The sequence below is a fragment of the Schistocerca piceifrons genome, chromosome 2 (assembly GCF_021461385.2).
Source record: "Schistocerca piceifrons isolate TAMUIC-IGC-003096 chromosome 2, iqSchPice1.1, whole genome shotgun sequence".
NCBI lineage: Eukaryota > Metazoa > Arthropoda > Insecta > Orthoptera > Acrididae > Schistocerca > Schistocerca piceifrons.
In genome coordinates this window covers 475,415,799-475,429,633 of record NC_060139.1, presented here as the reverse complement: position 1 = coordinate 475,429,633, position 13,835 = coordinate 475,415,799, and the positions used below count along the sequence as shown (strand labels likewise).

At 39.7% G+C, this 13,835-nt stretch overlaps 1 protein-coding gene across 1 annotated transcript in view; it reads left to right on the top strand.

The window, feature by feature from the left end:
- LOC124776201 (lysosomal acid glucosylceramidase-like) overlaps nucleotides 1–12,985 on the top strand; it is a 175,888-nt gene extending 162,903 nt beyond the window's left edge. Inside the window, exon 11 of the mRNA XM_047251035.1 lies at nucleotides 12,556–12,985. Coding sequence (XP_047106991.1) covers nucleotides 12,556–12,673 — 118 coding nt within the window. The 3' untranslated portion in view covers nucleotides 12,674–12,985. The remainder of the gene's footprint in view (nucleotides 1–12,555) is intronic.
- Nucleotides 12,986–13,835: the final 850 nt, after the last annotated feature.

Here is a 13,835-nt window from a genome sequence, read left to right as displayed (position 1 = left end):
ATAGTTATGGAAAATTGTAAGTTGGTGTCTTAAAAAGTTTCCAAGAGAATGGGTCACAAAATTCGATAATTTAACATTGGCGGCATAGGGCATACAATGTCCCCTTAAAACCTCATTTTGAACTCTCACCCTGTTTGTCCCAAGTAAAAACATTCACATGATCCGCACTTCAGTTTACATACTCCTGTTTTACAAAATTTATTTTGCACGGGTTCTAGACTGTGCCTCAACAAGTTCCCCAAATTGTTAACTGTTTGGAATCCTAACTGAACGTTAAACTTTTTTTACAAGTTTGTAGTCTTTTGTGAAAAGGGTCCAAAAAACGTTAAGGCGATGTGCTTTTCTTCTTCTCTATGTTCCATTTTGCCTGCTGAAACCTTAGGATAAACTTTTTCAACTAGCCTCCTAATATTAGCTTCATCATACCCATTTGAGAGACCGATCTGTACAATTGTCCCGATTTCCTTATTTAACGAATCCTTGCCCATATCACGCTTTGCTAAACTCTGGAACATATATACAAAAAACCACATTGTTTGGTCTTCAGGGTGGCAAGGATCTATCGGGATGATAAGATCTGATGATACTGGTTTCCGAAAAATACCTAGTTTGATCTGTGAATTTTCTCTGGTTATTTGTATATCTAAAAAACTAATGGCCCTTTCCTTTTCAGATTCAGTCGAAAACTTAATATTTTCTTCCATGGATTTTAATTTCTGGGATACATGTTCTGTTTATTTATCATTACCCGTAACGATAATGACATCAACATATCTATAAGACAGAATGATTTTTTCTCAGCACAATTTCCTATGGGCATAAAAAAAATATTTTCCAGATTATTAATAGATATTTCCAATAAAATCCCTGACAGCCTTGAACCCATAACCAGCCCATTTTTCTGAAAGAAAGTTTTTCCGTTGAACGCTAATTAATTAAAAGAAAGCGCAAGCCTTGTAAGTTCGATCAGCTATTTTGTATATGCATAAACAATAGCGAGTGTTTCTTCTATTGGTATACTTGTGTACAATATTTTTATATTGAGAAACAGAAGGATGGCATTTTTTGGCAGAGTAAAGTTTTTCGAATGCTGTACCACATCATAACTATTCTTCAATGAATATACTTTTTGAAATGTGTATAATTACTTAATCATATTTCCTGTTAACAAAAAAATTGGGGCTTTGCCAGGCAATCACCACTGGGCGTATAGGCATCTGCATTTCATATAGCTAAATTTGGGATTTATGAATAGGCATTTTAGGATTCATCATTATAAGTCGTTTTTTCTTCCAACTTGCGTGCAAGATGACGTCACTATTGACCACCTTTGATCTAATTTCATTGGCATATTTAATAAGAGGAAACTTTTTAACTTCTACAATATCATTTTCATTAAAAGAGTCCACAGTAGACCTCACGACCAACGTTCTCATTTTCCAAGTTTAAATTACGTCACATCTTTTGGTTCTTGAATGTATAAATAGAGAACAAACTGTCGAAGTTATTTTTGTTATGAAATTGTATGTATTGTGGTCGTGTCCTGACACTTAGTTCCATTTTGCGCTTTATTGTCAACATTTGGTGTTTTAAAAAGTTGTATAACTAATTATTTGTTATATTGTGTACACCAGAAAATCTGAAGATGGGCAGAGCCCGAAACATGTCATTTGAAATAAATGCACCAAAAAAACAACTAGTATGTGTTCGTTTGCGACTACTCAGCTATTCGATTATATTAATAATAATGGTAACGTACCTCTACCGGCAGTCAGGCCGACATATGTGTTTGGTTCAGGTTCATTATTCTGAATAGGACACTGCAGTAAATTCACTCGATAATCTGCGTCCCACGATATAATTCTTCCCGTTCCGTGGGCAGTGGCATTGTAGTATAGTAACAATTTCCGTACATTGTCGCATTTTCGGAAGGACACTATAACCTAAAATGTATATAATAAACGCGTTCGTTAATTTTTATCTACTGAAACTAAATCTAAATCGTTAGCCGAACGAATATAGAGACATATCATCACACCATACCCACCGAATTTAGCCTCAACAGAATCAGGTAAATACTGTTTATAGAAGCTTCCGACAGATCGACGCAGCCACACTACCCAATAAAATCGACCCCTAATTCTCCACCGAGCAATGACGACGTTGATTACACCACTCGTAGCGATGATACTGTGTTGATGATGTTTGGCTTGTGGGTCACTCAACTGCGCGGTCATCAGCGCCCATACGAAGTCTCAATTTTTTTCACACTCCAATTTTCTACGTAGTCCAGCCTACCACTGTCACGAATGAAGATGATGACGATGAGGACAACACAAACACCCAGTCCCCAGGCAGAGAAAATCCGCAACCCGGCCGGGAATCGAACCCGGGACCCCGTGATCCAGAGGCAGCAACGCTAGCCACTAGACAACGAGTTGTGGACACACGATGATACTGTATCCATGCTCGAACTCTGCTCAGCAACGAGGCCATGAAAACCATGTCTTGGTCCCTATTGTCCTATCCCGACCCGCTGAATTAGAGCTGCAACAGAAGTTTTCTGCACTGCATGAATATGATGTCCGACCAATGTTTTGTACACCAATTTGTATCTTTATTATTTACTTTCAAATGACTACAAGTAATTTCACCTACTGTTTTCCCGAGGCTCTACACCACAGTAATGACGCTAACGTTAGATCTGGGTGCATACAGGGTGTTAGAGGTATAATCGCAGATGTGATCGCTGGTACCTTAATATGTACCCATTCCAATGTATTAGTTGTTTTCTCTGTGTGTCTAACAGTCTTCCCAGAAGTACGTCACTTAATTAACTACTCGATATTTTCTGCACGGTTGTAACATCACCACGAAGTGGGCTATGTCTGTCAGTATGGACTAACCGTTTAGCGTCCACGCGTCCACACTTCAACACCTGACCTGCTACCCATGGGAAAATAAGCATTAATGGCTTGCCCTTGCCACTTGTGCTTCGAGATACTAACCAATCTAAAAAGATACTACTCGTAATAGCTATAGTTATTAGTCTACAAATGAAGCAACCACCGATGTAATTATGTTCAGTACACTGACATCAGTAAAAGTATTTGCACGTATTACGCTAACATCCTTTATAACCGCCCTCTTGTGGAATATCTTGTACAATCAGTTTCCGACAGAAGTCAGTCTATTCTCTCCCTTGTTTCCATTTGACAAAACTAATAAGAAATGCAATATACGTTTAGCTTTTACGTACACATGGTTTATACAGATGCTGACGTAAACCGGAGTTCCACAAAATGGTGGACATACATTTCCAGTCTGAAAGTCATATGCAGGACACCAACTGGGTTGTACGTTACTGTATTAATAAAGCTACATGATTTAGATTATATGGTGCAAGATTTTGTGACTAGAGAATAGTTAAACCTATACTCTGCTTTGACCATTACAATAGGAGTGTTTCTATCACTGTAACTAAAAATATACGATATGTCCCGTACAGATTAGCTGGTACCGACGCGTTGACGATTCTTACTACATATTTTCACATGGCCCCACAGTTCTTATGTGCGGCTGTGGAGGATATTAATACGAAGAACTGTCTTTAGTAAGAGTTCTAAGAACTATCATTGGCTTAGTAAATAGCAGAAACATTTTATTGGTACGAAATTTAATGTAAACAGACAGTGGTGTAAATGGCTCTGAGCACTATGGGACTTAGACAGTGGTGCGCCTGTAAATAATATTGTTTCTAAATGGGAAGGCACTTACGTAATTTTGTGGAAAATTGTTTGTGGGCTGTAGATATAATGTTTTGAGACTACCTACGTTTAACGTCCCAGTAAATGGAAAGACCTCATTATAGTATTCTCCAGCACGCGTAATCTCATTACTCTTGCTGTCTTCGACACTTTAGTTTTAGTTTCGTTCCATAATACACTGCAACAAAAGTTCAGAGACAAGACCACTAGGACAACGCCAATTGTTCACCTTTCTTCTTTGAGATAACCGGCCGCTGTGCCCGAGTGGTTCTAGGCGCTTCAGTCAGGAACCGCGCTGCTGCAAAGGTCGCAGGTTCGAATCCTGCCTCGGGCATGGATGTGTGTGATGTCCTTAGGTTAGTTAGGTTTGTTCTAAGTCTAATGTACTGATGATCTCAGATGTTAAGTCCCATAGTGATCAGAGCGATCTGAACACATTTTTGAGATAGAAAAATATACTGGAAGGAGAATAAGGAAAGGAAGAATCCTACAACGGGAAAGGGCCTAGAGTGCACTAAATAACCAGCTGGCACACGAGTAGTCCGAGTAGTCCATATGTAGCGTTGCGATAACGCGTTTACGTACGAGTACGTAGCTGCGTGGTAATACCACTCGGCCTGTGCTGATGGCCTCTAGGAATATCAGAGTCGCGTGTGAGTCTTATCGCCCGTGGTTGGCCTCACTCATAGTTAGCTCCGTTGAGTCCTTCGCACGTAATAGCTAAGTAACTCTGCGCACAGCAAATATAAGATACTGAGTGTTGTCTCACACAGGGTTATCTTGTAAGTTACATAGTAATCGCTAATTGTGGAGACAGAACAGTGGATTGGAACTTTACTTTTGCTGTGTACGTGTTACATAGTTTTCATTATTCATTACAAAATAGTTCTTGAAAGCCGCTGACTATAAAAGATCCTGTTCAGTTCCTAACGATGTGACATTTAGAACTGACATTCGGGGCTTTTAATTTTTGAATTTGCCTTGCTGACAACGCATTGCTGTAAACAATTCTCATTTTGAGGAAGAGATTTCTTATTGCTTAATGATCTCTTAAATATGATTTCCACTGAAACTTTCTGGCGGATTAAAACCCTGTGACAGACCGAGACTCGAACTCGGAGCCTTGGCCTTTAACGGGCTGTGCCCTGCCCACTGAGCTACCTGGGCACGATTGCGTCCCACCCTCTCATCTTTACTACCGCCATTACCTCTCCCCTACCTTCCAAAGGTTCTGTCTCCAAGCCTCGGTCCGGCACCAAGATTTAATCTGCCTCGAAATTTAAAATCACCACATATTCGGATGTACAGTGAAAGATTCATTCTCGATGGTTCTTGCTGTACGTGAGCTTGTGTCTCGATCTGGAGGGCTCTTTATAGACTCTCGTGAACGCCTCCCAATACTGCAACCATGCATGGAAACGCTGGAAAAGTGAAAAGTACACCGAGGAGACGTCATGGGATAGCGACTGCACGTATGCAGATGGCGGTAGTATCGCGTTCACAAGGTATAAAAGGGCAGTGCGTTAGCAGAGCTGTTATTTGAACTTTGGTGTTTCATGTGGAAAGGTTTCTGACATAATGATCGCCGCACGACGGGAATTAACAGACTTTAACCACGGAATGACAGCTACAGCTACACGCAAGGGACATTCTATTTCAGAAATCGTTAGGGAATTCAATATTCCGAAATCCAGAATTTCAACAGCCTGCCGAGAATACTAAATTTCAGGCATTACTTCTAACCATGAGACGATAGCAGCGGCATATGCGTAGAGTTGTCAGTGCTAACAGACAAGCATCAGTGTGTGAAACAACCGCAGAAATGAAAGTGGAAAGTACGACGAACGTATCCGTTGGAACAGTGCGGCGAAATTTGGCGTTAATGGACTATGGCAGCAGGCGACCGACGCGAGTGCCTTTACTAACAGCATGACATGGCCCGCAGCGCCTCTTCTGGGCTCATGACCATACAGGTTGGACCCAAGACAACTGGAAAACCGTGGCCTGGTCATATGAGTCCCGATTTCACTTGGTTAGAGCTGACGATATGGTTCCAGTGTAGCGCCAACTGCACGAAGTCATGGAACGAAATTGTTAAGGCACTGTGCAAGCTGCTGATGGTTCAGTAATGATGTCGGCTTCGTTTACATGGATGGTACTGAGTCCGCTGGTGCAATTGAACCAATCATCGACTACAATTGGTCATGTTCGCCTACTTGGAGGGCATTTCCAGCCGTTTACGGGCTACAGGCTTACAAGAAGAACATGTTAGATTCAAATGGTTCAAATGGGTCTGAGCATATGGGACTTAACATCTACGGTCATCAGTCCCCTTAGAACTACTTAAACCTAACTAACCTAAGGACATCACACACATCCATGCCCGAAGCAGGATTCGAACCTGCGACCGTAGCGGTCGCGCGGTTCCAGACTGAAGCGCCTAGAACCGCTCGGCCACAGCGGCCGACACTTGTTTGGTGTTTTGTACGTAATGAATAATGAAAAAAGCTTTCTTGAATTTTGGTGCTGCGTTTACTTAATGCTAACCAAGAGTGCATGCGAAAAAGAATTTCGAAGCAAAGTTTGGGTCGTTTTTTAAAAAAATCCAACTAGTTTTGAGCACCATTTGTCACTGTGGATCATACGTTCGTCCACTATTTGGTGTCGTAAATGAAACATCAGCCAGTCAAGCCAGTAAGGACGGAGTCGTTGTCCATGCACCAGAAATGTCGAGTTGCCCTGCCGCAAAGTAACAGGCGAATGTGACTAAAATGTTATGGGCAAGCTAGGCGGAAAACTACGCGGGAAGCAGCTTGAATTGCAAAACCAAAATGCCCTAAACGTGCTCTGATAGTGGAAAAGTGAGGACGCACGAACGAGGAAAATATGTTCCACCTCGGTTTTTAGCTCCTTTTGCGTTTATTTGTGCTCTCTGCGACTTGGGTACTATTCGTACTCGCTTGATAAAAAGACTAGCGGGAGACTTTGTGGATATGAGCGTGTTTGCATTTGGGAATTGGAGTTTCTAGTATTTTGTATATAACGACATGAGAAATGTTTTTAGCTGCATGAAGGCGAGAAATACTCGAAATTGCAATCTCAAGCCGGCCGGAGTGGCCGAGCGGTTCTAGGCGCTACAGTCTGGAACCACGCGACCGCTACGGTCGCAGGTTCGAATCCTGCCTCGTGCATGGATATGTGTGATGTCCTTAGGTTAGTTAGGTTTACGTAGTTCTAAGTTCTAGGGGACTGATGACCTCAGAAGGTAAGTCCAATAGTGCTCAGAGCCATTTGAACCATTTTTTGCAATCTCAATACATAAAAAATGGAACAATGTTTGTCAAGCGTCAGCGGATCGACTATGTTTAGCAATTACCTGAGCGGCTGTGGACCCATCTCGCACCAGATTATATTGTTGTCTTTTAGCAGGTCTCATGTGACTCCTGGGGATGAAGATAAACGACAGGAGTGAGCCACAGCATATGTTGTAGCTGCGCCCCGTTATTTTGCCTCTCTGTTTGCGTGGCAGGCTATGTGCTGACCTAGTGGCGAATTTAAAAATTTTGCGCCCCTAGGCACACCACATTATATGCGCACCCTGCTCCCCCCCCCCCCCCCCAAAAAAAACATGTTTTAAATAATAACTTTTACCCGATCACTTCACAATTGCCAGTTTGGGTGGGAGCGCTGTGAGCCGTTTCCGTACTCTGCTACTCGTTGTTCTGAGGGACGCGTCAACTGTCTACCTGCGCCCTATCGAAATGTTATATGGTTCCTGAACTGTACTTGGTGTACGGCAGCGGATAAAACAAACTTAAAATTGCATTGTGTTAACACATTCTTCTGTCGAAAGACAACAGATACGCACGCAAGGAAAATAACTTTTCTCTTATGGCCTAAAAATTCAGCAGAGTATGTAGGAGTTAACGGATGTTTGTTATACATTCACATTTAATATGCTATTTTACACGAAACCACTGAAAATGAAAATAGAAAAGTTGTGTTACTATCTAAAAATTGAAGTGATCGTGTCATACATTATAAATTAATACGTCCTTTTACAGAGACGTGCTAAAATTAAAATTAAACTGTCGTTTTTCGATTTAATAACTTGAATGTGTAGCAGATAAGAAAAACACGTTCGCTGTTAATACGTGAATTTATAGGAAAGCGTAAGAAATGAAAATGAAATAGAGATTTCGGTGCAACAACTAATAACTAAATACAGACGAACAACCACAGAACTGGATTTTCTGATACATGATTTTACAGACTAGTGCGGAAAAATCAAATTTGTTTTATAATCTAATAGTTAACGTGTAAATGATTAGGGTCTGTGTAGCTAGATGTTGCATAATAAGTATACACAATACCTTTAATCCATGTAAGGTCTGAACAGTTAGCAAAGCTTTTACGTATTTATCGACAGAACTGAACTGCGTTATTTATTAACAGTTTTTCATCTGAGCGTATTCTGCGATAATGTATATTTCTCCGATAACTATACATTTCAGCAGATGCCAAGAATACGCATCAGTTGTAACATATTACAATATCGGTATGACTTGACTGTACAGCGCCGAGCGGCCTGGGTCATTAGGGTATTGTTTATTATTGTCGAGCGCCTTCGGTCACGTCTGCACGTAAACGAGGTTTAGTTCCGCGTTCTGCCGCCGGTAATTGTAAAACAAACAGGTAATACGTAGTCTGTAAATCCAAAGAATGTGCTCGAAGTTATAATAAAAATCACATTATAATGTTAAATTTTTAAAACTAATATGAATACATAAACAAACTCACCAGTTAGAAAATTTTGCCTCTGGCTTTGATGGCAGAAAACTCGTTGATAATATGTTCATAGTCCAGACGGTTACCAGCTAGGAGGACGGCTTCGATGTGAAGAATGGACAGGGCGTTCAATCTCTCCTCAGACAACGTAGAACATAGGTACGATTTCAGTCTCTTAAGAGCCGAAAACGAGCGTTCTGCTGAACAATTTGTAAGTGCCATACATAGAAAAATTCTAAGAGCAAAGTCAACATTCGGAAACACGGACTGTAATCTCTCTTTTCGTAAAAATTTACTCGTTTTGACTGGTATATCACTAATCTCAAAAGATTTCAAATGTTACGCGGAGTGTACACATTCACTAGTGAAGAAAGGCTCTAAATCTGTGTCATACGACGCTTGGAGTTTTGCTGCACTTCCAGTAATATCGTCAGCTGAACTGTTCTCCAGGTTATTGAAAACTGAAGGAGTCCAACAGTATTCTATAGCTTTCCTTCCTCCTCATTAATTCGGCGTACAAGTTGTCGAGTACTGGGAGAAATGTTTCGACTCTAGATTTTTGTCTTCCAGTCAGAAAAACTTTTTCAGAGTCCGCTTCTTCGTCATCATGAAGTTTGCGTTTCCATGATCGTTTATAGGTGCATTCATAGTCTGTATCAGTCACAATCTCCGTGGATTTATTTTCATAAAAGTCGGACATGCCACGAATAGATGCAATAAATCCTAAAAGTGATTCATATAATTCATACACTATTTTACTATCAATATTTACACTTTGCAATTTCAGATTTACACTATTGAATCTCTGGAGTATGTCCTTCCGAACTGTCATCATGAATACCGTTTCTAGGCTGCTGAGTTGATTCAATAAAACTGAAGCCACATTTCGCACAAGTGGTTTTTCAGACGTATTATTGGCAATATGGGTGAGGGCTTTGATAACGCCCTCCCAGTTTTCATATAGACTTACACACGCTTCCTGTCTTACTGACCAACGCGTTTTTGAAAAAAGTGTACCATTATGCTTCCTGGTTTAATGAAAGAAAGAAGTTTACCCAGCGCTGCGTAGAAGCAGAGAAAAAATTAATAAGGTTTTGCACTGTACTGAAAACTGAACATGCTTCCCGACAACAGCTTGTAGCACTACTGCCGAATAAATTCAAAGAATGTACTGCACATGGCACATAATGCACTTTCGGATTTCGTTCTTAAATACGTGCTTGCAAAACAGTGTAGGTGCCTGACATATTGCTTGCGTTGTCATATGATTGGCCTGTACAGTCAGTAATATCAATGGAATTTGTAGACAAGACTTTTAGTGTGGCCTCAGCTAAATTTTCGGACTTGTGTACCAGGGTTGGTAAAAACAGAAGGAAACGTGCAAGAGGTTCACCATTCTCGTTCACATATCTTGATATGAAAGATAATTGATCAATATGTGAAACATCCGCAGTAGAATCTACTATAATAGAGAATTTTTGGCCTTTTTTTCACTTATGATATTTCTTTTTATTCATTCAGAAAGAAGCTCTATTATTTCATCACAAATTGTTGAAGAAAGATAATTTGTATGTCCCTGCGATGGATTTCCAATCGTTTAATGCTTTCTGCGAGAAAAGGATCAAACTCGGCTTTAAGTTGAAGAGACATCATAAATTGACCATTGTGTAATGAATGGAATCTTTCAACGTGTCCACGTAGGGGAAGTCCCCGACTTGTTAGCTTCTTCACTACTGCACACACCCTTTTCAACAAACTGCGCCAGTACATTTTCTCTGTCTCAACATACAACTCGAAATGGTTATCTATCGTTCCAAGTGACTGTTTTCTTGTTAAGAGTACTAACTCAGAATTTTTGTGTTCAAGTGAAATCTCACGATGATATAAAATATTAGAAATATTTTTCCAATCTGCAATACCATTAGTAGCAATTGCAGCCTTACTTCCAAACAATTTACATGGTGCCCAACAAACAGCACAGGTGCTACAGGAGTATATTAGAAAATCACGCAGAGTTGATTTAGCATTTAAAAGTTTGCAGTAAAATACATTTTTGTTGAAATATGTGGTTTTGTCGCCTATTTCTCTTCTTGAATTAGAAAAACCACCATTACAATTTTGATTAATGCTACGTTGTAAGAGAATGTCGATTGTTGATTAATTGAGACACCATTCTACAGGATCATGACTAACTAGGTTATTTCTTTTTGTAAAGTCTGACTAGACACTTAGTTTTTCGTGAAACTCGAAATCAGGAATAATTTGCTTTTCTTCATTTTTAACTTTTGTTTACCTCCTTTCCAACAGCTGCAGTTCAAGAAATATCATCTGTACTACTTGAACTCGAAGTCGAACCAGCAACATTTTTTGCGAAAAATTTATCTAATCTGCCAAGTGTTTTTTAAACATTGGCTTCTCATTCTCACCCTTCCTCCTATAATTTCCGAAATGCTGCCCCACTTAATTTTGTATTTTTGCTTTTTTCACTGTTATTCATGTTAAGTCACATACAAAGTTGTCAACCCACAGTCAAAACAAAAGAAAAAAAATTGTAAAAGAAAAGAAAGAAAGACTGTTCCAGTTCCAATCGTACTAAACCGCACATGAACACAAAGCTTTTTTCTTTAAACGCGGCACACGAGCACAAAGATATTTCCTTTAAACACGGAGCGATGAACTGACCAAGTCGGATTACTCGACGTAGGTGTGCTATGGACGAACGACAATGCAGAATAATTTTTTATTGCCGCCTTTTTCCCTGTTGTCAGTGAACAGTAGAAGACACCTGCTGGCTGGATTTCGTCTCGTAAAGAAAACAGGACAGTTCGTGTTTTGGGCTCTGTTTCCCGCATCGCCAGAATTTTAGCTGGGAAACAAATATGTTCTGAATATTCTTGGCACTCTCTTTCTAATTTAAAAAGCAAATAATTTTTGCAGTTTCTTGCAGTGAGGTGTGCTGGATCGACTCTTATCCCACATATTCCTATAACATTTTAGTTATTGCTGTGGGCAGAGAAGCAGACCAGAAAGTTTAAGTAGTCTTGTTGGCAGCTGATGTGGTGTGTTGTCATTTGTGTCTATATGTAAATGCACCTTTTGTTCGAACATAAAATAAAAATAACATTTCCTCGAAGAAAAAATGCTTAGTTAAGAAGTTTTATATAAAATTTGCAATGTCTCGTACCATTCGATTGCACAGAGTGGAAACTTTGATATCATGCAGGCTGCAGCACAATGAACGAGACAAACGAAAGTTGGTTTCTTCTTCTTTTGCCAAAAAATGTAGCTAAGTAAATAAATAAATAAAATTTTTAAACAGTTGTGAAGTATATTTCACACATTATTAGATATTCTGGTTATGTTCTTTTCGTACAAACATGTGTTTAAAAATGTAAAATATTCCCAGTATGAACATGTTTTGTTAAACGGGTGTCATTAAATCAAAGCTCAGATATTGAAGACCACAGAGCTTTCACATTAATGACAGAAATGGAGGGCTGACTTGATGCTTCCTCGTAATTTTTCAAGAAATTTAAGTAGGGTCGGGTTTGACATATTGAGACACACACATGTTACAGTATTTACGAAACTGCTGATTAGTTTATCCCAGTTTGGAAAATATGGTAGGGTTAAGTAGAAGCCGACAACATTCTCGGAATAATAACGTTTCAAATACTGTATTATAGATTGCCGTCCTGACAGCTTACTTCCAAACATTTTGAACAATCATTAAAATGATACAAAACAGAAACCCAATGTTAAATTTCCATTCAGTCACCAAGTAAACTATGTATATTTCCAAACTTGTACTGTCGAATTTAAACTAGAAATTTTTTTAACAATATTAAAATTTTTTGCCGTTTGTAAGCGCAGTTATTTTAAAACGTAAAAGGTTAAAATGAGTACAGAGCCCCCTTAAGGTGCCGCCCCTAGGTCCGTGCCTAGTAGGCCTACATGTAAATCCGCCACTGTGCTGACCCCATTGTTTGTGTGTTGTCAGGCAGGGGACGCGGCGCTCCGTGGTGGTGTCGGACCCCCAGCTGGGAGAGGCGTCGCTGTCGCTGCCCGCACACTCCATGCACACGCTCGTCTACCGGCCAGCCGGCAACACTGTCTGAAAGCCGCTTCTGCACCGTGGTGCTATGTAAACGCACACATAACTGCTGAGTAAATAAACACAAAACTACAGTGTGATAAAATCTGATAAAATCTACGTTGGGTGTTCCGTTGTTGTACTTAGATTTCCAACAACCCTCCCTCTCCCTTGGTGAAATTTGGTGAGATGTGATGGGATCCCCCTATCTATCATGTGAGGTATTCTAAAAGTAAGTAAAAAGCAATTTTTTGAAATTTCTTGTAAACGATGATTAAAACACTTTAATAAAAACATGTTTCATTTAGAAAGTGTATTAAACAGTATTTTCAACGTGTGATTAAGAACATTTTATTTTAAACATGCGAACCATGTGTAGTGTTCAGTCAGAGAGAGAGAGAGAGAGAGAGAGAGAGAGAGAGAGAGAGAGAGAGAGACTGAGACAGAAGGACAAAAAGGCTCCACGAAAGTAATATTAACTGTTTTGATCCTAAAAAATTAAAACTTGTTTGATGTATTGCATACCTAAATGTCATGGAACCTTTACCTACTTTGCACATATTAAGACAATATTGTCTGTACCTTCCTTCGATCCGTATTAACTATTTTGATCCCAAAAAATTAAACTTGTTTGATGTATTGCATACCTAAATGTCATTGAAGCTTTACCTACTTTGCACATGAAAGTCAATATTGTCAGCCGGCCGTTGTGGCCGAGCGGTTCTACGCGATACAGTCTGGAACCGCGCGACCGCTACGGCCTCACGTTCGAATCCTACCTCGGGCATGGATGTGAGTGATGTCCTTAGGTTAGTTAGATTTAAGTAGTTCTAAGTTCTAGGGACTAATGACCTCAGAAGTTAAGTCCCATAGTACTCAGAGCCATTTGAACCATTTTAACAATATTGTCTGTAACTTCTTTCGATCCATATGATTATGTGGCTTTTCAATCTTTTAGTGTATATGATCACTAAGAGGATTCTTGTTGCTGAACTTAGTTTGCTTCCACATACTATTAACTTCTTGCTCGCACATGTGTTTCGACATTTCGGCATCTCGCTTAACACTCACATTGTAAAAGTTTTGATAAAAATTCATGTTGAACATAATAACATCGGCTTTATAATCGTTGCAGAATATCACGACTGACACACTGCCTGAGACGCAATGATTTCGACCAGCGGGGC